The sequence below is a fragment of the Schistocerca piceifrons genome, chromosome X, assembly GCF_021461385.2.
Source record: "Schistocerca piceifrons isolate TAMUIC-IGC-003096 chromosome X, iqSchPice1.1, whole genome shotgun sequence".
Taxonomy (NCBI): domain Eukaryota; kingdom Metazoa; phylum Arthropoda; class Insecta; order Orthoptera; family Acrididae; genus Schistocerca; species Schistocerca piceifrons.
In genome coordinates, this window is record NC_060149.1 from 54534902 (window position 1) to 54559798 (window position 24897).

The 24897-nt window shown below is 39.6% G+C and overlaps 1 protein-coding gene across 1 annotated transcript in view; it reads right to left on the minus strand.

Annotated features, from left to right (window-relative positions):
* Nucleotides 1–24897, minus strand: part of LOC124722173 — a 294914-nt gene that overhangs the window by 127952 nt on the left and 142065 nt on the right. The window contains exons 6-7 of the mRNA XM_047247374.1: nt 16053–16117; nt 7384–7588 (exon numbers count right to left, since the gene is read on the minus strand). Of these exons, the coding sequence (XP_047103330.1) occupies nt 7384–7588; nt 16053–16117 (270 nt within the window). The remainder of the gene's footprint in view (nt 1–7383; nt 7589–16052; nt 16118–24897) is intronic.

Consider the following 24897-nt stretch of genomic DNA (forward strand, 5'->3'; position numbering starts at 1 on the left):
GTATTAGGCGGGGTAAATGCTTAATACATACAACAGTGTTGCAGTAGGTACCACCACCAAATCACGGTGAAAGGAGCTTCATCTTCGAGAAGTATCTTGACCCTGATTCACGTTTGTGCAGCCTACATCTATTTAGGACAGAAAACGCTCCCCCCCCCCCTTCCTGCTGAACTCCCCATCCAGCAAATACTGACCCAGTGAATCACCCCCACAGTTGAGGCGTAAGAGCAGTACGTCACGTCACTGGTCTTGCACGGAGCACGTCGCCAAGAGTATGTGGATTCTGCTTACGGATGCGAGTGTGACTTCGCGCGACTCCACAGCAGCCTCGAGGAGGGACGAAACGAACGTTTCACATCTTCAACGGTGCAAAACTGCCTGCAGCCTATGTCCATTTGAACCCGCAAACTGTAGTCAGGCCTTGATCTCCGCCCACAGGTTTCTCCTTCACACTTCCATCCATCCATTACCAAATTGACTATTCGTTGATCCCTCAGGATACCTCAACTGATGTAACACATGAACTGGAGTCAATAAATAGGATAAACAGCTCCAAATTTCTGGGTGAACATATTGAGGAAAACTTGAAATGGAAGAAACATGTTACTGAGCTTCTCAAACAATCAAGTTTATCTACTTTTGCTCTTCGTATATTTGCTAGTCTTAGAAACAAACGAATCAACCGACTGACATATTTTGCATATTTCCACCTAATAATTTCTTATGGAATAATTTTCTAGGTAACTCACCACTTAGAAAGAAAGTACTGACTGTACAAAAGCGCTCAATAACAGTAATATGACGTAGTACGTCTTCAAGCAGTTAGGCGTTTCAGTTGCACCGTCATAGTTTGTTAGTACAATTCGTCATAAATAATCCATAACAATTGGAGAAGAACAATGGTTTAGTACAATACGAGAGTTACAAATAACATCCATTACCCTTTAGTAAAGCTGTCAGCGACGCAAAAAGGCGTTCACTACGCAGCAACAGAAAAAATGTCTGACAGGTAGCAAAGCAAGTTTTAAATCGAATATAAAATCATTTCTACTACACAGTCCCTTCAGTTACATGGACGAATATCCATCTAAAAACTAACATCCTATAAAACAAAACAAGAAAGAGGAACTTGTTTTTAAGTACAGACGCATGAGCATCACTAAAATATAATGTGTTCATAAATGTTGACGTAATTATGTATACATATCCTGTAAACTGACTCTTTCCACATAATTTATATAGAAGAATCATTCAGATGATCTGCGGAACATCTAAAAAACTGTGGCGTGTCAACAGATGGTTTCTTTTAGTCAAATTGGGCCATAAATTTCTTTACGCCCAGTTCAGTTCAGCAACTCTTCATTAGTTACCCTATAAACCCAACTAATTTTCAGCATTCTTCTGTAGCATTACATTTCGAAAGCTTCTATTTTCATTTTGTCTGCGCTCCTTATAGTCCATATTTCATTTCCATATAAGATGACGTTCTGACAAATACTTTCAGAAAAGGTTTCTTAACATTTAAATTTATATTCGATGTTACCAAACTTCTGTTTTTCATAATTCTTTTCCTGCTACTGCCATACTGTATGTTATATCCTCCCTATTTCAGCCATACTCAGCATTTTATTACCCAAATAGCTCGATTCGTCTACTACATTCACAGTCTCATTTCCTAACCTAATCGACTCAGAATACTTAATTCAGCTACATTTCATTAGCATTGTTTCACTTTTGTTAGTGTCCATGTTATGGTCTCATTTCGATCAAATGATCGACTAAACCTTTTGCCCTATCTGACAGACTTTGAGTGTCATCGTCAAACCTCGAAGCTTTAACAAAATTGTTGACACTTTAGTGGCCACCTGTTCTTGCATTCCTGTTTGCTTTCATCTCGGGATATTCGGTCGACGTTATGACGTTTCGCTAACACGAGTGGTCGATATTCTAAAGCCATTCGTGCTGGCGAAACGTCGGAAAAATCATAAAACAGACGCCAGTCGAGGATCCCGAGATGAAAGCCAACTGAAAATACATCTTAAAGTTTTTATTTCTCCTCCATGAACCTTACTTCCCTTTCCCTATTTGTCCTTGGCTACTTTTTTACTTGCTCAATATACAGATTAAATAAGATGGGCTTCAGGCTACAACTCTGTCCCACTCATTTCTCAACTGTTTCCTTCTTTTCGTGTACCCCATAGTCAAGTGCAGCCTGATTTCTGTACATGTCGTATATACACGGTCCAGTCACATGAATGCGTCCACATGTCAAAAGCCTACATAACCACCTTTTGCAGCGCGGACGTGCAGGAAGAGAGTCATTGATGTTCTGGAAGATAACGACAGGGATATGGAGCCATTCAAAGCTGTGCTAGGTTTCACGGTTAAAGATCCATGTCGTGAACAGCCCGATTGAGGTGATCCCACAGATTCTCGAGTGGATTTAAATCCTGTGAGTTTGATAGCCAGGGGAGTACGGTAAACTCATCCTGGTTCTCTTCACGCATGAACAGTGCAACCTATGTAACACATTGCATTGACCTGCTGGTAGATGCCATCGTGCTGAGGAAAAAAATACTGCATGTAGGGGAGGACAAGGTCCCCAAGGACAGATGCATACTTGTGTTGATCCAGTTGAGAGGTGGCATGAGCCCCCTCTCATATTTCTATCTTACTCTGAGTAATTCGATTTTCCTCTCTAATTGCATGCGGTGAAAAGTCGCTATTCCTTCACACGCGGACTTCCCAAGCAGCGTCTCTCGTCTCCTGGGTGGTCCGGTGACAGGCGGGTTCTGCTGAACTTGAAAGGGTTAAGCCGACGGGTGTGAGGGAGTCGAGTGGATGCTTTCCAGACGCCGACATTGTCATAAGAGTGGGAGCGAAATGCCCACAGGGGTCTGACGGAGCGGCTGGGCTAGAGATTCCGTTACTTCGCAGAAACTTATTGAAAACACTTTCTGGCGGGCTACCAGCGAGGCGTGGGAATGACTTGTGTTCCCAGGCAGTCTTGGCGGGCAAATTCCCGCGTTTTCTGCAAAATCATAACTCTGATTTGCTGGCTCAGGGGATAGCTCTGGGACGTAGCAAAATCGGCGCAGAAATTGGCGCCAAGTATCTCCATTGGTGGACTAGTAGTGCGTCGGCAATAGAGCGGAATTTTCCGCCGGTTTTCGAGTTGCTGATTGGAATGTTTAACCACGGCCACTGTCGTGGGGGCGGGAATGTTCTGTGTTCGGCTTGTACAGGTGCTCTTGAGACGTTCGGCACTCGCCTTTCGGTCGGAGTAGGTTACAAGACTGAGCTCTCGCTGCTCTGGACAGCCTGCCTTCCGTTGGCTGTCTAATATACTTTTATTTAATTGTAACTGTTTGACGAAGTTTTCGACATCAACGTAACTTTCCAAGTACAGTTGCAATTGAGCGTTCTGCGTACAAGCGGTCTATGTTGTCTGTCTTGAGCAGTTCTGGCTAAAGTTGACTGTATTGGAGTTACTGAGTGACTTCGCTTGTTAAAATCAATCACTGTACCGTCAGTGATTGTGTGGCAGGCCTTCTTCATCTCCCTCAGAGGCGCATTTGTATTGCTAGGAAGTCTTCAGTCTGGAACAACCAGACCAGGATAATTTGTTTCGGGCTATACTCGTGACATTATCATCACCACAACGCGACGTCGAAGCAACCAGCCATCGCCACCGGTACGCCAGATCATTTTTTGCAGTTAAGAAGACAGCTTGGTAATGTATGTCCGCAGCACCGGCAGATTAGGGACTTTTACTAGGTGGTAATCAGAGCTCAGCAGAGCGCGCCTGTTCGTCTTTTCTAACTTTGTTCTGTCTTGGGTGTTCATTGTCTGAGTTCTCACTACTGTAGCAGCAATTAATGTTGGGATGGCTGGGTGTTTCTCTTAAGATTTGAGTTGCAAGGAATTCGCTCCACATATCAATATGTCATAAATGTCACAATCTAGTTTATGGACAACTTCACCTTCACAGCATTTATTTGAGTATCCAATTTGATCCAATTTGATGTATTGTAAATGTTTCATGTGTTTTGTTTATTATATTGAGTTTAGTCATAATAAATCAAATTGTTAATTTGGACAGAACTTTCATTCTGTTAATCGGTAGAGCAACCCTTTCATTTCTCACTACGTTAATCAAACTATCCTTTATTTAATTAATTTCTATCAAATTAAATTATTGCAGGTGCCAAACTCTTTTCTACTCCACTTGCAGGGTCGATTACAGTCAGTTCGCGTTTCTTCTTAATCCATGTGCAACAGCAAAAGTCGGAGTTTGAAAAGGAGGGCTTAGAGCATCATTTACGTATGAAGATTCTAGAAGAATTTAGTGTTAAATGCACTGCTAGCCCCGGCACCTCGCACAGTGTGCCTTCTAGAATGACTATATCACCCAAGCAATGACACGAAAACATCCCTCAGACCATAAGGTTCCCTCCCATCGCTTGGATCCTTCTGACGATTGTTGTGGAGCCGTAAACGCCAAATGTCACCTGTTCGATGGAGCATAGAACGTGAATCATCTGGAAAGGGCACCGGTTGCCACTAAGTGGACGTCGAGCTGCAGGACTAGTGTGTAAATTCCACCCTTCGTTGGCGATGAACAACAGTCAGCATGAGTGAATCAACCAAGCACCTGCTGCAGAGGCCCATACGCAGCAAAGTCACTGAACCGTGGTCGAGGAGACACTGTTTGTAGCCCCTTGTTTCATCTGGGTGATCAGTTGTTCAACAGACACGTCTCTTCGCACGTATCGATCTCTACAGCCGTCCTTCAGCTCTGTCATGTATGGCGCACGGTGCACCACAGTTGCCTCAGCCCCTGTTTTGGGTAGCGCCGTTTGCCTATGCACTGTGCACGTATTTGATCCACAGCGCCACGCAAACAATTTACAGACTGGTGTGTAAATTCCAGCCTTCGTCGGCGATGAACAATAGTCAGCATGAGTGAATCAACCAAGCATCTGCTGCGGAGGCCCATACGCAGCAAAGTCACTGAACCGTGGTTGAGGAGACACTGTTTGTAGTCCCTTGTTTCATCTGGGTGATCAGAATCGTTTCAGAAATACTTTTCCGTATGGACCCCCACCCCCTCATGACCTACATTATATACCCTCCACTGCTAATGCTGCCGCCCGATGTCGTGTGTGGATGCACGCTGACGTCGAACATAGTGATGCAATTTTATCATATGATGACATGGTTGGAGACTCTGGTGTGCGTACTGTAAGACCTTCAGTACTCACACCATCAGATTATTTGACTGACTTGTCGCTCTAACGAAGTAAGCGAGTGTCAGCAATATGTCACGTGGGCTTATCGTGGTGTGTTTATCTTCTGCCGTTAGGTCAGACGATATAAATGCCACTTGCACGCTTAGAGTAGCAGATTGACGGTGACTAACTTTAAACGGAACTTGATCAATTTTCACACACATTTATTAAAATAATAACAAGCATAGAAATTACTTAACTTGGTTCTGGATGCTATTTACAATTGACAATCTGAAGTTCCTTTGGTATTGGTACGTTAATCTTATTCTCACATATATCTCTGATACTTGACAAAAGTGTCTATACATTTATCTTCATGGCTATGTACAGGAATATGGTAATCTTATTAGGCGCAGACTGAATCTTGACTATAGACTGGTACAGACAATGTAGAGCTCGTACAGACTGGTACAGACTAATGCAGACTGGTACAGACTAATGCAGACTGACTAATCGGAGGTCTGTACACTCGTTATAATACCTCGCGCGTTCATGTATCACTGCGCCAGTGTGATCCGCGAGGAGAAAAGGTTCTACGTAAGCATCAATCTCATTGGCTGCGTTACATATTAATACACGGATCGGCGGAAGCAGAATTTGGTCCGTCTCTATGGCAGCACCATCTCGTAGTGCGGAGACGGACGAGCGCTGCGCCTGCGCTGTTGTGCTTAGCTGGGCGCGCTCTAGTGGGAAAGTTGTGTACGCACTGACTATGCGGAACTATGTACACAACAGAGACCGTGGCTGTTATTTGAAGACAAATGTTGACGGTGTTGGGACAGCAACCAGCCACAAATTTACTTTCAGTTCCTTTATTCAAAGGGTACCGTTACCGGTTTCGAATCGCTGTGATTCGACTTCAGACGGTTTACACGCTTTCCTTATAACATGTGGTGTGTTTTTTACAGATTAATTGTCCTAAAATATAAATAATACATAATTATAAGCACGCCACACACAGATGGTTGCGTTACACATTTTCGTTGCATGTGACTTACGTGAGATGTCGGTTTGGAGTGTTTGTTTCCATAACATCCGTCCAACAGATGTGAATAAATTCCCACTGCATTCTTATTGTTGCACACGTAAATTTTTCTCACTGAATGTGGTGTGGTGACACCACACTTGCTAGGTGGTAGCCTTTAAATCGGCCGCGGTCCGTTAGTATACGTCGGACCCGCGTGTCGCCACTATCAGTGATTGCAGACCGAGCGCCGCCACACGGCAGGTCTAGTCTAGAGAGACTCCCTAGTATTTTCCCCAGTTGTACAGCCGACTTTGCTAGCGATGGTTCACTGGTTACTTACTTTCTCATTTGCCGAGACGATAGTTTAGCATAGCCTTCAGCTACGTCATTTGCTACGACTAGCAAGGTGCCATATTCAGTAATTAAAATGAATTCTGAACAGACAATATTGTGAATCATGTACCGTCCAGAGTGACTTTCATCATTAATGGATTAAAGTTAAGTATGAAACTAATTACGTCCGCTTTCTGAATTCTCATTCCTTGTCATGTTCCAGACCTCACGTCAGTATAGTTCTTCCCTCCTCACGCCAGCCTGCGTGAGCTAAAACGCGTGCATTTCGGCCTCCTCTAGTAACACGGTGTTGGCTCTTCTGTCAACCCAACACTGAACACTTTAGATTTGTCACAGAGAAGATTTCTACCACACACAACAAGTTTAGATACATACAAAGAGCTTACAAACATATGATTATCAAAGATGCTATGATACATAGTAACATTTGAAGATGTCCTGTGTTTGGAAAGGATCATATTTTCACTTACGCAACTGAAATGCATTTTACACTAGTACACAGACATTGATTTTTTTAGTTGATGCTGTACATTAATTATAAAGTTGTTCCTCTTCTTTTCTTTTAGTACTGAATAGGTAAAATAGTACATTATTTAACTACATTTAGCATCACGAGAATTATAGTAACGTATAAATTTGCTATTTGATCTGCAGATAGGCTGGTTGCTGTCCCAACACCGTCAACATAGACAGTGTAGCTGGATCGCGTGAATTTTGCTCCCTTTATCGAATTGCAGTTGCCTTCAGAACTTGAAGAAAGTGCGTACTGACCTAGGATGGGGCGCATGCAGATGAAGCGGCCCGAGTAGCAGAGGCAGCGGCCGCGGTACGCCTGGTAGGACGGCGCCGCGTGGTTGTAGAAGGCGAACTCGGTCTTGCAGGGCGCGCGCTCCACGCACACCGTGTTGCACACCAGCTGCTCACCCTCGCTGCACTGGCACAGCTCGGAGCAGTCGGGCTCGTTCTCCTGGTACAGCTGCGCTCACACACACCACCGCGTGCATTATCCGTATTACACACGCTGTGTCCGGCGTCACAATATCGGGGAGTAGGGCTGCGGGATGTGGCAGGTGGAGTAGCGGTTTCATCCGAACTAGACGTGTTGGGAGCGAGCGGCCTCGGGAGGACGTACGAGACAACCTTTGAGCCATTTAGCGTTTCAGCACTGACTCACAGAACTGAGCAAAAACCTCAAGCTGAAATTTTACAAAGTAACAGTAGTGTATCGACTGACCTGTTCAAATACTACTGGTCGATGTTAGTGCTGCAACAGGCTCTTTCAGGCTGTGCATGACGGAGAGGTTGCCTTGAATTGGTGTCATCAGTAATTACATCGAGGTCCTGTGCACTACATGAAAACAGGACTGCGATTTGCAATTATTGATGTTTATTCGTCAAATAGTACCTTTTAATAGGTATGTGAATACTATACCGGGTGATTATAATTTAAATGCAGCTACTCATGGAGGTCCAGTGTGGGAAGCAATTATCGTACGGCAGCGAAAACTGGTAGTTACGCTAAAAAGCCAATGCGGGACGCATTTACACTACTGGCCATTAAAATTGCTACACCATGAAGATGACGTGCTACACACGCGAAATTTAACAGACTGGAAGAAGATGCTGTGATATGCAAATGTTGTCAGAGCATTCACACAGCAGTTGACCGGCGTTGCCTGGTGAAACGTTGTTGTGATGCCTCGTGTAAGGAGGAGAAATGTGTACCATCACGTTTCCGACTTTGATAAACGTCGGTTGTAGCCTATCGCGATTGCGGTTTATCGTATCGCCACATTGCTGCTCGCGTTGGTCGAGATCCAATGACTGTTAGCAGAATATGGAATCGGTGGGTTCAGGAGGGTAATACGGAACGCCGTGCTGGATCCCAACGGCAGCAGTCCAGATGTTAGGCATCTTATCCGCATGGCTGTAACGGATCGTGCAGCCACGTCTCGATCCCTGAGTCAACAGATGGGGACGTTTTCAAGACAACAAACATCTGCAGGAACAGTTCGACGAGACCATGGCTCCGAGACCATGGTTGCTATTACCCTTGGCGCTGCGTCACAGACATGAGCGCCTGCGATGGTGTACTCGACGACCAACCTAAGTGCACGAATGCCAAAACGTCTTTTTTTTTCGGATGAATCCAGGTTCTGTTTACAGCATCATGATGGTCGCATCCGTGTTTGGTGACATCGCGGTGAATGCACATTGGAAGCATGTACTCGTCATCGCCATACTGGCGTATCACGCGGCGTGATGGGGTGCCATTGGTTACACGTTTCGGTCACCTCTTGTTCGCATTGACGGCACTTTGAACAGTGGACGTTACATTTCAGATGTGTTAGGACCCGTGGCTCTACCCTTCATTCGATCCCTGCGGAACCCTACATTTCAGCAGGATAATGCGCGACCGCATGTCGAAGGTCCTGTACAGGCCTTTCTGGATACAGAAAATGTTCGACTGCTGCCCTGGCCAGCACATTCTCCAGATCTCTCACCAACTGAAAACGTCTGGTCAGTGGTGGCCGAGCAACTGGCTCTTCACAATACGCCAGTCACTACTCTTGATGAACTGTGGCATCGTGTTGAAGCTGCATGGGCAGCTGTACCTGTACACGCCATCCAAGCTCTGTTTGACTCAATGCCTAGGCATATCAACGCTGTTATTACGGCCAGAGATGGTTGTTCTGGGTACTGACTTCTCAGGATCTATGCACCCAAATTGCTTGAAAATGTAATCACATGTCAGTTCTAGTATAATATATTTGACCAATGAATACCCGTTTATCATCTGCATTTCTTCTTGGTGTAGCAATTTTAATGGCAAGTAGTGAACACTGGAAAAAAATAGTTCCAATTTTGGCCACCAGGTGCAAATCTGACGCTGTACAGCGTCTTGTCGACGTGTCCGATACTTTTATTGAACAAACTGTATAATTGGTGGTTAATAATAAAATCAACATTATCCCTTTCTTACTCGTTTGACTTTTTCTACCCAGGCTCTGTTCCTAATCCATCACATAGGGAAATATTTCTATATGTATTTCTTGCATTTACAGCTGCAGATTTTCAACTGGTCGCAAATATTCGAACTAATTTCTTTCAGCGTATATCCGTTATCACATTAGAATATTTACGAAGTTTTGTTGCTATACGATAATTTGAGCCCGCGCTGTACCTCTAGGAATAGCTGCACTTTAGCTATAATCACCCGGTTCTACAACTCTTTTTCAGAGAACTAACAACTACCGAAAGGACCTACAGTAGTTTCGTGCAGGATAACACAAGAGCACAAATCACCAGTCCGTCTGTGACAGTATTACGAGGTGTTCTTGATGATGTGAACTATGCTCGTGCTAAATGGCGCATTGATTTGCTCGGACTTGTTTCCAAGGGCGCTCCTAGCCTTCTAATTTGGCTGAAAACCGACACGCCAGCTGCAAAAGTTTGAGGTGCGGGGCAGAGTACATGCGTTGATCACGGTGAGCCACCCAGTACTGGGTCCCGCGCGACGCCGGTCACAGCGCTCATGCCTTACGCGCAGTATCCTGTATTACAAAAGCGGAGTCAGAAAGCAGTGCTGAAAAGGGATCTCTTTCAGCCTCATTCGTAACATTTCTCTAAATATATTTCATCAGTAACGGATACATTACATTATCATAGTCTTTGGCGTCTATAATTTTTCTCTAGTTACTCAACCACGGCACCACATAGCACGGTCAACGTAACATATCTACTTGGTACGAACTTATTTCATTGTGAAAGCCTCTCGCGTTTCCAGCCGCACCGTGTCGATAATTGACTATGTCGTTTCGACGGAAATATTTGTTCGTCATCAAAAAATTGGAAGGGACGTTGTTCTCGAACTGCCGCGGATATCGCGCAATTAGGTAACTCTAGAATCGTTCATAGCAACACGGTGCAGACTCCTTCATCTATGCACAATGCCATTCATAACTCTTACACGCGTGAGATCCCTTTTCAGAATTGCTAATTTTTTAAAATTAATCGGGAAATCTGTAATGCTCTCTCGCGTTACAGGTTTGCGTGCGAAACGCAGTGAAGTGTTGTTAATGACAATGAGGACACTGTTGGGCATGGAAACTACCACGTCTACAACGAGTCATCGATGTGTCGCAGCCGCATGTTGAACAAATAGTGAAACATAAATGAATTAGTTGCGAGCCTTTAAGGTCGCTGGAACACTTTCGTAAGTATAACGCTGACACAATTGTCAAAACTAACTAGAACTTCACCTTTGCATGCGCAAGAGTTAGGAAGCAGAAAAACTGCAGTAGCAGATAATGGTATCCTAGTTATATAGGCCACTACAGTCTGTGGTGACTTCACTTTATCTGTAGGTCCAAAACGTGTGTTCCGGTGTCCTTCACATGATTAGCGTCAGCGGATTGTTTACAGTGAAAGGTTGCCATAGTTGGGTGCTGAGAATGATGACCCACTGTTTACTCTGACGAGTTCCGTTCCAATGGTGACAATGATCACAGACAGGAATAGATCGGGCTGAGACTGCCATAGGTCCTAGTTTCTGCCTGCTATCTTTAATAACGATGGCTACCGAGCAACTCTCTATTTTTTTGACGATAGAGACAAAGAATAGCCTTTATGACTCTATGACCTCGTAAATTGTCAGTTCAGTGACATCGTTTCTTAATTTGCAAAATATACGTGCATAACAGGTTCGTGTGTAGCTACAGGAAGTATGGCGAAGTGGATCTATAAACATTACTCTCAACTTGTAATTCTTGTCGGTACTCTCTGTATACAGCTGCGACACTCAAATATGATTTTTTAGGTGCGTGTTCTGAATAAAGATGGGCTCTGACATGTTAATACAAGTTAATATAAGATGAAAGCTAATGTCTGTTCAATAAAGTTTCTTGTACTGACGGAAGATGTAGTAATATCCATGCCAAGCAATGAAAATCACTATTGTTATTGTTATTACTGTTATTGTCATCATCATCTTTAAAGTTACTGCATAATACTTCCATTTCAGTTCCCAGTGCAGTTTTATTTGTACAAAGGAACTTACAGAGCAATATATGCTTAAATATAAGGAGATATACGGCGCTAGCATTTCTAGTAGAATAAGGCCATAAATAAAACAAATAATTACCTTAATAACACCAAGAGACACATATGAGGTATCAGGCTACCCACCCACTAACAGAAGGCATTCTTTACGGTAAATTATATGTAGAAACTATGACATCCAGGAGATTTGTTCAAATCGTTTATTCACAACAGTTGTCCCTGGGTGGCCGTTTGTAAGTAGTTTTAAAGTAAAAAGATGTTTTCCCTTAGGCTGTGTATTATCATGAAGTTTGTTACACACGTACTGATCAGAATGATCCTGTTTCTTAGCGGTTGACCTGATCCTTCAACTTCTGGATAACTGAGATACAGTACTGCCAGTAACTTACCTGAGAAATACTTACATACAAGTAGACCACTTCTACACCCGTGTCTTCATTTATTTGAAAATATTAGTTCTTGGCAGCATGCTTGCTGAAGATAAACTTACGGGCTTGAATAAGGAGATTTCTTCATATGATGAGTGATTGGACGGTCTATCATGATAGGTTTTTAACATGTAAGTTCTTCTGGACGATGGTATAATTCTGTTAGCTCGAAACATACGGTAGTTGTTTCCTGCTTCAGAAGCTGAGTTAGCTGATGCAGTGGTTAAGGCACAGGATTTCGGTCGGGAAAGCAGTGCTGAAATTCCTGTCCGGCGATCCAGGTATTGGTTTTCTGTAGTTTCCCAAAATCAGTTAATGCGAATGTCAGGATGTGTTCTTTGAACAGGCCACTGCCGATCTTCTCATCCATGTCCAATCCGAGGTTATACTCTTCTCCAGTGACTTTGCTAGCTGAATGTTAAGTACTTATATTACTTCCTTCATGGTTCAGAATCTTAGAACAAGATCGTATTGAAGTCTGGTTGTTCTGCATATTCTGGAATTTACTGACCACACACACATTATCTGTACTAGTTGCGAATTTAGGTTAATTTCGATCATAGGACGATTAATTAACTGTATATTCTTCCAAATACATCTCTTAATTTTGTTAGGCTGCATTCTATATACCTTCACTGTGATTATGTTCTGTAGTTTAATATGAAGTACCCATTTTCTTCAACAGTTTTCCATTTTTACATTATTCTGAAATAATTTTTTCTTGAATCTTATAAAAACAGCATATACTTGTAAAGCTGGTCTTAATACAGTTATTCTGCATTCAGCTAGTCAGTTTTATTTTTTCCAAAGATGCAACCTTGCAACAAAAGTGAATGAAAATAGACCTTACTTAAACTTTATGCAGCATCAGCGAATGAATAGACGTATTTAAGTTATTATATCAATATTCTTTCAGTTATTTCAGTACTTCCATAAATTACTGATAATATTGTAATTCTGTCACAAAGAAAAGTCTTAGTTTTGCTTTCATATGTTAATTCATAAATATTATCCAATGAATGTCACTAAAGGATGATTTGCGGTATGACTTTTCTAAATATAACGACGTCTCTGATCTTCATAGAAGTAATTCAGACAGTTAACGTACAAATTCGAAATTAATAACTTTCTGGATATATCCTCTTATAAATGCAACAAAAAATTGTTAAGGTTATTATAGCTTTCTTGAACACCTACTCATCCTCAGTATTACATTCTCAATCATATAATATTTTCCTCTGATGTGTTTTACTTAGCAGAAATATTCAACTCAGATAACAACTGAAAGAAGTTTTTAGTAGTTATGCACGTTATCAAGCTGGCTGCACTACAAGTCTGTCACTGTCATCTTCTACCTTCAACATTAGAATAAAATTCAAGCTGTTGGAATGCTTATGCTTTCCGTCACAGTTAACAGTACTTCAAACACTTTAATATCACTTTCTTCAGTTTTATCAAATTTTCCAGTGAAAATGTAATAGAAAATATTATTTCTAAATTTCACATGATATCTATTCTTTATGCTTCTCTTCATAAGTATATCAGTCATTGAGACACTCATAACAAAACTGTATTGCACATCAAATTAAATTTTTTTCCACTACATACAAACAATGATGTGCACTAATACTGAAATCAATTCACAAAACTTTAATAAAAGCCCTGTAACACAAACTAATGAATCCTTTGGTTTGAAGGTTTAAAAATTCTGTCCTTGTTGGTGTGAACTTTCTGCATAACACTAAAGATTTAATGTATTGTAGATGATCGTAATTTTTTATTATCTCATATTTTCACAAATAGCTCAAAATTTTCTCAAGGCAATAAGATTCCTCTTGATTTATATTTTTGTAACATAATATTAATAATAATAGCAGATTCTTTCATTAGTCTTCAGAAAAATGCTAAAAAGTTATTTACTATAGGCGATCATCTCCCTTTACTTTATGGTAGAAAATAGTTACTGATGTATTTCCTTTTTGCCAGAAGAAAATGAGAAATGAGTTATAATGTCAATGTTAATATCATCAATGCATATTGTTAGTATAATCATCTTTGTAGTATATGTAATGAGCTTGTAAGTTTCCTTAGTTTTTTTAAGGTTTGAAGTGGACTATATTAAAATAAATTCGGTGTATTCCATTGCATTATTTCTTGTTGCACATAACGATTTGTACATGTCCTTAATTTTTTTTCATGAGTATCACAGATCAATATTAAAATTTTTTGAATTGTTTTGGTTCCACGATCATTTTTTCATTAAGGCAGCCTATTTACCCATCTCTCCTATTTATTTTACAGAGAGATATACTATACTGAAGTGTGAAAGTAAATTATATGATGTTAACTCGATTTTAGATTATGTGTATACACTTACATTTAATTTCTTTGCAATATTAAATTTTTCAAAACATTTCAATGGCTTGTAGAACATTATAAAACTCATTTTAATTTTTTGGCACTTCAATAGAATCTTCTACATTGCTATTTCCAGAAAAGGATTAATTTTTAATTCTTCCATCATTCCACTGTAATCCAGACGACTTCTTTTATATCTCCGCCCCTTTCCCTGTAACATTTTATGAATGAAACTACCGAACATGCTGAAAGAGAGAAAGACGCTGCCTCACACACGAAAGCTATACCTAATTCTTAGTCACTATAAATAACTTTGCATTCAATATTTAACAAGTTTTTGTTAATGTTGCTTATGGTTAATGCATTCTAACATTATATGCTGATACAGTAGGAGGTAACAAAACTATTTCTCTTTGTGTAGATGTTATCTGTAGGTAACACATTTCGATATATATATTCCTGTTAAGTGAACAGTGAAAATAAAATAGAAATAAAACGTTTTTGAAGGTAGACAACGTCATTCTTTCCTGTAGACAATATTGAATTACCGAAACATTCTTGTGCATTGGAATTTTACAACACACTATATAAAGACTCAACTAATTGGTGCCAAATTGATCACTCTTTCATTATTATTTGGATTATGACATCAAGTGATCTTCAGTGAGCCATTATTTTTAACTACAACTTGCATTGGCCATTGTCAAATTCTATGTCAGAAGACCAGTTTCTTCATTTCATCTAGAATTGCTTTTTATTATTTATTGAGTATAATACTCTTTGAACCATTTAATATATGACACAAATCAAACTAATTCTGGTAACATATTCTCTTACCATTTATACAATTTTACTACATATGGCTGTGAGTAAAATAATGTATTTGATCAATGGACTGCATTAGACAGCATACTGCAGAAAATTCAAGGATGTATATTATCTTCTGTTATCAAAAGCTAGTAATTTATTCCACTATTTTTCTTTCTGTGTTAGTTACCTACTTTTATGTCGCAATACGTCAATTTGAATACGAATTTGATACAATTTGTTGTTACCTCATTAAGAAATGTTTGTTTGTGTACCAGAAGTTGGCCCTTTTTGTATTTATTTTCGTTGTAATTCTTTATGGACGTAAATATTATCATGTAGTCTTTTTTATATCCAATTCATATTACTGGAACACCATAAAAAAGTTTATGTAAGTATTTACTTTAGACTGCTATGTACTATCTTTTCATAAGACTGAAATAATTATGCAATTCTGTGCTTTAATCTGTTCATCAACGATTTAAACAATAATGTAAATTGTTAGTTAAATTTTTTCCATTCATTTTATAAAAATGCTATCCATACGTGGAATAGCTTATTTTTCCAAACACAGTGCAGCTTCCTTTGATTCGTGCAAGAATAGTGATGGGTAATTATTTCAGAAAAGATTAAAAAATGAAGAATGCGATGGATTTCAGTAGCCTCTCAGCCTGAAAAATATATTTTGCTGCTCTCTCCTCTTTGTAATAGTATGGTCATTCTTGCCAGTAACTGTTTTTCTTTTTCCAGTATTTTCTATCGCAGCAATATCATATGTTGACTCACCCTTTTCCCTTTTCCTTCACGGATGTACTGTACAGACTGCTGAGGACGGTGAACCACACAGTAACCTGAAATGCAGACAATCATTAGTACTGTGATTTTGATACGTAATGAATTTACAGTTTCATAATAAATATTTAAGTTCATATTTATAATATAAACTACTTTACATACTTAATTTACTCTTTCTATGTTGTGAAAGTCTTCAAGATTGCTACATAATGCATGATTTGTGTCATTATGTTTTTTAATAGCGAGGGATAAGGAAGCAATAAGGGTAAATTTTGCATTCGGAGGACTTCAACTGAACTGAGTAAGAAACAGGAGCAACACCTTGTCTGACACACGCGCATCATATACTATCGATACAAATCTGTACCGACATAGTAAATATGTTGCCGCACAGAGATCATCAATGTAATCAAAGCTGTATTTCAGTGTGTTATGTGACACGTTTCCTCAGTGTAATCATATGCTGTTTTTGCCTACAACTGAACAACTTTCCAAGTAACATTCTCATAAAATGTAGCCATTCTTTGTTCAACGAAGTAGTTAGTTCCATGCTTTCTTGTTACTGAACGTCTTAAACTTCAACAGTCTGTAAATCCCCAGTTCGATAAAACCACGTTGGCGTCAAGTATGCAGCTGGCAGGATAGTGTTAGGGTATCATTGTATGAGACTTTATAGTGTAAAAAAGTGTCCTACCGCGCTAAAAGGTGGGTCCTGGGAAGGAAAGAAGTTCTCACTCCAACAAATGTTTTTTGACTATTGCTTTTACCACTGCAAGATTACTAAATGTAACTGCCCACAAGTTATATTAAAACCCTTTCTCTTGTAAAGTGTAGAGACACTCAACATGAAAATAAGTCATTTGTACACTCATCCTGTGTTGTGTGATAATATAACCATGTAATTTTCATTAAAAGAACAAGAATCATTGAACAAACTAAAATCAGTAAAGAGTGCCCTAGAACTGCGTTGCCTATAGAGTTCCTGTCACTGCTGTCTGTAGATATTCTATTTAAAAAACGGGTTATCTTCGAAATGCATGTCACATTCTTTACTTATTGTAATAACAAAATGAGGAACCCAACAGAAGAGATATTTTTTCTGTAAAAGCATGTTGTTCCTTTCTTTCGTGTGGTGTCTAGCAAGTTCCTGAATTTGTATGGATGGCTTCGATTTCTCCACAGACCCCTCTGACATCCCTCATTCTCAGGTACTTTCAGCTTCAGCCATCCCATTACATAGAACATGTGAAATGTATTATCTTTCATTTCATGTCGTCTTCTAGCAGTTACGTGTTCTGGTATACCAATTAATTGCAAGACCTAGAGTGAGTATCTGCAGTAGACACACTTTTCGTCTGGAGCGTACTGTTGGCCACTCATAAATATCAAGTACGAATTCCCTCGACGTACTGAACAAAATCCTTTAATGCTGTCACTGATAGCGTCTATGAAACTGCCATTACATCATTGTAGTATAAATTCTTCACTTTCTGGACCGTTCGTGGTGGCGACTTTCTTGCTTCCCATCAAGAGATTCAGTTGAGTGGATCTTTTTCTTTGATGTAGCTCTGTGTTGACCAAAGTTAAATAAAGTGCTCCAAACCATATCATAAATGTGCTAAATTCATTCTGTAAACGAAAATCAAGACAGTCTTTCCAATCTTCTATATGATTTTTGTATCATTATTTTACTTTTGTTTTTCAGTGGGATATGTAGCATTCTGCGCTAATTTTCTATTGTTCCAGATAGCATATTTCTACAGAGCCCTTCTAATAGTGCTGTGACCTTAAGTACGTTACCTGGCCCATCTCTTCACCTTCGTATCACAGTAATCTATAGATTGGATCAGTTACGAGTTAAAAATGTAAATAGAATGACGTAATCCAGACTTTCTGTGGAGTGGCTCTGATATCTGGCGAATCTGTTTCTTCTAATCCTTATGCTCCTAGCAGTCCATGATATTTGCACCCTCATATAAAGTAAATACGATAAGAAACAAAAGTCCCACGACAACAAATAGCCATGTTTTATTCTGTTGCCTTATTACTTCTTGGTGAAATGTAGACGTAGCTTCTCTGTGAGGTTGCCAGAAAGCTGTGCTTCTCCATTACAGGCACTCATGCGATCTCTCCTCTACAAGAAATTGGTTATCTTCATTAACAAAATACAATAAGAAAGAATGAATTCAACAAGTTCATATGTCTCTTTAGTGACTATAGGGAAAGGGGCATTGAGGTTTAGAATTTTTAGTATACTGAACGCTGAACTATTAGTTACAGGTACAGGGAAGAAAACTTACTCAATGTTTTTATTCGTAATAATGCATTAGTTCCAATCCCGTACTCTTCCTTCCTCTCTGTAACTATTGCGGCCCGTACGCTCGTGTATAACACAGATTATTAAACCTGTTTTAGAATTTACAATACTGTAACTTATAAGATATTTAATGGGAAACGATACATTACATTTGCTACAGAAATTTGTTTTTCGTTGTGTTTATTGACTACTGGAAGGGATGGTTTTTCTTATTTCATGAAGTCAATATTTCCGACCTTGAATTTTACAGTGAATGATGAAAAGAATACCAGAATTACTTCAAAATTTTCACTGTTTACCGGGATTGCCCCCTCAAGAGTTCCCAAAAAATTCGCTAGAGATTTCTATCGTGCGTCGTTCCATATATAATGTATTATTTCTTCCAGAGTTTTGTATATACATTGTGTAATATTACTGCGCATAGCAGTTGAAATCTTTCATTCTGAAGAAGCCATTTTTCATTTTATTCATGATACTGTGGCATCATCGTGATACATGAGAACAAATGTCTATCATTTACGAACTTACTTGGGCGGTAGATGACTCTTCACGTGACGCCAGAGAGACGAGGTGCATCCTGTTGCTTACCCAGTGTGGTAGGAACCAGTAAAGCTACTGAATATTTACTGAGAACTACGCGGTTTCCTGTTGTCAGTGTAGTCTTACAATGTCACAAGGGGCACAGTTGAAGGAATTAATCATCTGAATTACAAAAGGCACAGCTCTGCATGCATAAAGAGAGATCTCCTTGCATCGGCATAGAATGTGTACGTGACGAGAGTAATCATTCCTATTTACGAAATTAATATAGCAGTATTTTAAAAATGCAAAAGCACGTACAGTTATAAGACTTGGAGTGAATATGCTAAGTTGTTTAGCAAGTTGCATAAACATGTCTTCGACAGGCTCAGTTCAATCAGCACAGATACATTGAGGAAATATATTTCTAATTAATTAAGAAGGAAAACGGAACAGAAAGTAATTTAGGTTTAATACGATTACAACAACCAAGTTTCACATCGTTGAAAAATAAAAACATTATTGCATTGCTCCAGTGCAGTGTTCATTTGCAGATTTGTGTTCTGTCTACTTTCATGACTGGCACTAATACTGGTAACGCAGTTAACATATTTTGTGTTGTGCCTATCCTCATACTTCAGACTCATATTACTACTAACGACTTTTTGATTTCTCAAGCTAAATGTCACATTTGTGTATATCATTTGGTGATGTTGATCAAAATTCGTGTCTGGCAGTAAGCATATCTTACGATTCAGAAGACATTTCACTTTTATAGCGGTGGAGGTGAAAGCAATAAGTACTCAATAAAGATTGGCGAGGAGACAATTTTTCGACGATGTTTTCGAATATCTTGATTTTCTTCTGTGTTCAGTTTCAGTTAGTAAAATATTTCGTTTCATTCTCTAACGTCGTTAGCAATCCGACTCCTGACGTTGTGGTCAGCTGAATGCTCATTTCTTTCAGCTTTGGATGCAGAGTGACAGTACGCCGCGGAGAGGGCGTCACGGTCCAGCCATTCAAGGTATTTTAACACAATACAGTTTTTCTTAGATGTTTATTATTTTATATCTGGTGCCTCATTTTACAGATAAGTGATAATCTTGTACAAAATTTCGCTATACTTTATCTGTTAACGGGATATTAATGAGGGATTTTCTCAGTGGCTAAAAATTCATTGTACTACTCTCACTTTTTAGAGGCCACATTATGATTGATGTCCTACAGATAGTTTTATGTGGTACAGAAAATGTAAGAAAGGGTGTAACAGAGAAGTAGACAATCTTTAGGTGTCATTTATTTCTTATTTCTTCTGACAATTTGCACATTATCATTCAGAACAATTACACTGAATAAAACAATAAACTGTTTCAAAACAGTTGTTTTTTAGTAGATATGAACAGTTACATAACTTGAAAATTATACTTTTCTCAGAAAGTTGGTCGTGAATGTCTTGTGTCTTGCAAGTCATCTTTCAGACTCGGAGAGAGCTTAACATTTTTGAAACTGTTTAGTCTGTCTTGTTCTGGCTAGTCTCTTGACATATTCTTCCACAGAACCGTGTGGCGAGGAAATATATTCGCTCGCATTTTGTATCTTCAGTGAATTCACAAAATCATATCTAACATAAGTAACCAAGTTAGTGTAAATAAGAATGATTCAGTTGCTCTGTCTTAGACCTCATGTTTTGTAAAGCTTCCTGATACTGTTACTGCTTTCCCTTCACTATTCGGTGGGAACAATGTGGAGAGTAATGAAACATCGCCAAGAAGACTTATCTGAAGTTTGTGTACTTGATACCATGTACGACAGAACATCCTTACTGAGTGCTTTTCTCCAGTTTTAATAAATATATTAAATTACGTAAGCCCTCTGACGTTAATTAATACTTCAGTGATGTGATTATTGGTTTGGCGGTTGTTTTGTGAATATTTCGCTGAACCCAGTACGGTTTTATAAGCTTTGTTATAGCCCAAAAGAGAGAGACTGAATCCATTAACCGCTTTTCTGCAGCGTTTGAAGAAAAGAAAATGTGAGTGTGGCAGTGACAGAATTGTCGGGCTGATTGTGGTAAGCCTGTCTTTAGCATGTGTGACATAATTAGACATCTTGCAAAACAACTTTCCTTGAGAAATTTGACTCTAATTGATTAATTTGACTTGTATTAATATCGCATAACTTACACAATAAAATTCCTGATGAAATTTCATAAATGACAACAGAAATTTACTGGACAGTGATACTGTTCCCTCAGGCATACTATTTTTTACATGATATCTGAGGAAAAAAGCAGAATGTGAAAGTTGTAAGCGATGAGTTAAGAAGACTATGTTCGACTATTGACGTCCTCGATAAGACGTTTCTCCTTCTTTCTATGTGCGCTCAGATTCTGATTTTGTACTAATGATCGATTTGCGTTTTATAAGACATATACTTCCAGTTTTTGGAAATTTTAATAACTGATCATCCCTTAATTTATTATCTTGTGATCTGATGAATATTTTCCGCAGTGGATTTGTTTCCGAACTGTATGGTTCAAAAGGAAGGAAAAGTATGTTGTGCGTTACAGTTATTTGTATTACGCAGCGAGTGTGTGAAGGGTAGAAAACAAACATTCATTAAACCTATCGGTATATGTGGAAGTGAAGTTACAACTGTGGTCTACGGAATCTAAAGAAAGTTATCTGTTGCATTATGATAAAAGCATTGCTTTAGTAGGTAGGAGAACTTTTAGATTCTCGTAAAATAACAAGTGAAGATAGTTCCATATTATTATTTTGCAATATTGAGCTATTAGCGCGTCCAAAGGTATCAGTTAAAGCATATGTCTGTATTTATTCCTCTCAAGTCTTAGTGGCACGAGTCTGAGGCGGAGGGCAACTTCTGTTTTCGTTATGATGTAACTTTATAGACTAGGTAGCTTCTTTTTTTAGATAATCCAGCACACTTTTTAGTGTCAGAAAGGTAAAGGCTCAGTCAGAAATAATCAAAGAGAAAACGAATGTCCATTAGAGGCAACGTACGAAATGGGTAAGAGCCTTATATCTAAAGTTATCAGTAACTGGAAGTTAGATTAGCTCTTTGGGGTGTTACTGGGGTCTCGGCAACTGTCAAGAGATGGAGACAATGTAATATTGTGAGGATATTTACCACGTTGGACCACATATGCAATAATACTTGTGTCCCAAAAGAGAGGAAGAATTTGGCGCTGTAGTACGTGCAGTATCTCGGTTGCACGGCACTACGGCGGCCAAACTAGAGCGCCGGAAGGACCTCGCGAGATGAGCGCCTTTTTATTTCTCCGCAAACTTGCGATATCGTACGTGAAAGCCGGCTAACGACATCTGGGGCGTGGTTTTATTACGCGGCTACCTGCGAGCGCGGGCGCGAGCACAGGAAAAACATCTTATCGGGACGCGGGGGAGGCCGCGAGCCTTGAGTAAATATTCAGTAGCACAGGCAGCAGGCTCCTTACCTAAGGCGTCCAGCGGCGCGCCGGCGCAACTCTGCATCACTGCGTAAAACTCTCGTCTCCCTGTTGTTCCTCTCTTGTCACTTCAGTAGCATTCTTTCTGTAGTTAGTCCATAACGTCGGAGTTTCTTCCATCGAAAATTGACTAATGTACATAGTTTCGTGCAAAACATTCCGCACGCTCTTCCGTATACAACTAGCTCACCAGCAACTGAATCAGATATCTCTTTGAAAGACGTTTATTTTGAAGTGATTTAAATGGCGCCTTTATCTGCTTAAGTAATCATACTTTGTTGCTAGAACTGCCTTTGTTATCCAAAAATATACGTGCTAGTTGGTGAACAGTGAAATTCAGCTTAAAAAAGGTCAGCCTTCTTCTGTATGTAGTCAACTCTCCTCAGAAAAAAAATTATTGCTGTCCTGTCAGGGTAAAACAATACTCTCTTCCGCCTAGAGATATATTTTTTTCACATTTTTCTGCGGCTGCTACCACCGAGGAAAAGAGCCATCGTAATGGTCTGTGTGATGCCGACATTTTCTTGACTTTGAGCTGAAATTTCTCTTGAAGAATTTTTGCTGTTTTCTTCCATCTTTTAGTCTTCTTTATTTAATAGAACATCCTCTCATTAGTGAAGAAGAGCCTAAATTTCGAAGCCTGCTACTGCACTTGCCGTAGGCCGAATAGCGTAGATCGACGACTAAACATCCCAGCACCACAGCGTCTGCCATCACTCTCTTAATGTTCCTGGTATCGGCTTTGTGGCAGTTATGCTTAGTTCAGTCATGAAATCTCAGCAGTGCTATACAATAACAAATGTGTAAACCTGCCCCTTAACTTCTTCCTCAACGGATGGAACTGCATTGGATTACCTAACTTCATAAAATAATGTTGTTGAATCGTTGCATGCCAGTTTCTAGAAGGGTGTCAAACATTTCTCTAAGGATCTGTTCACAGCTAAATCGACCTTCTTAACACTGCAATAAAATATAAACTATAAAAAATTTGTAAAATTCCTAGCAGTGCCACGACAGAGATGACATTCAATATCTGTTTTTGTAAGATTACTTGCACGACATCGTTAAATTGAACAATAACTGTTCTACCTAGTTTTTGTTCCTTCTAATGTAATAAACAGATCTTTTATTGAACTGAGAACTTCAAGTAATTTTGCTCACTCGATGAACTGATGTATTTGTGGGATGGCTTCAATTCAAAATTGCTGGAATCGTACTGATGAACCTTTATGTTGTTGTACGCTTTCTGATCCTACTACGATGCTGCCTTGTCAATCCCTTCATGCAACTGTGAGCTGCAGCCCTTGTAGTGGTACTTACCCCTTTCCAAACAAGGAGAACTTCTTTCCTTCATTTTGTACCATAACGTGAATCTGCGGAACCAAAGAAGTCTATATGAAACATAAATTGTGTATATTATGAAATATCTTCTTTCCTACATTAGAAATTGAAATCAGTCAACAAACCCTTTGTATGTGAAGAAACAGACATTTTGCTAGCGTTCTGGACAGCCAGTTTTACAGCGGTCTCTGGACTGAAGTAATTAGAGTACTTTTTGGCTGGCTTCCAACCAATAATGCAATAAACATTCGGCATGAACTTTCGTGTACACAAATACATATTTGAAGGTCGGATGGACCAACTGTTCATTACTGTTGAAACTTGTGGTGAGTTATCAACCGGTGAAGGCTAACCACTGTTACTTATTTGAATGTAGGTGTAGGTTGTAAACACAGAACACATTGCAGTTTTGTCTTAGAGGCTTAGGAATATTTCGAAGTTGCCAATGTTAACACACTACTGCAGTATTTTTGTCTGGCTAAATAAGATTACCAGAAGGTTGCGGTGTTTGTAAATTAACAATGTTCGCATGCAATATGGCTTTTTCAAATTGAATTTATACATGTACTTGAACAGCTATCTGAATATTAAGCTGCAAAGGAAACTAAAGTTTAAACGAGACACGGAAATCGAGTCAGTAAATGGAGTTATGTGTGGGATGAAGGCGTACAGCTGTCGGGCGGCATGGGGTCATATATATAATACATTTAAGTTGTCCTTCCGAAGAGTCGTCAGGACGAGTTTCTCTGGTGTTTCGGCAGATATTTGTAGTTTTTGTAATGTGTGGCTGGAATCAGTTCAAACAAAATCTGCTAATCACGATTTTCATGCGACGCACAGTGTCAAAGAAAGTGTCGATTTGCTTCCCGTCAGAGACTAATTTTACGTGCACATTCGGTAGAGCGGTCCCAGATTAGTCTATTGCAATGTTCATTTTATCGATATGTGTTAACGACAACAGTAAAACACGAAGAATAAGTAGTACTCCAGCTGCGACTCAGCAGAGTCCTGGCCCAACCAGACAGCAGCGTTGCTCAATCGATGTAACTTCGTACGCGTACACACCATCGGTTAGTATGTAAATGAGTAGAGCTGCAATTATATGTGACAGGTAGAACGGTCACCATATTGGAGTAGTGTAGTTCGTGTTCAGTGTTGTTACCAGACCTGGT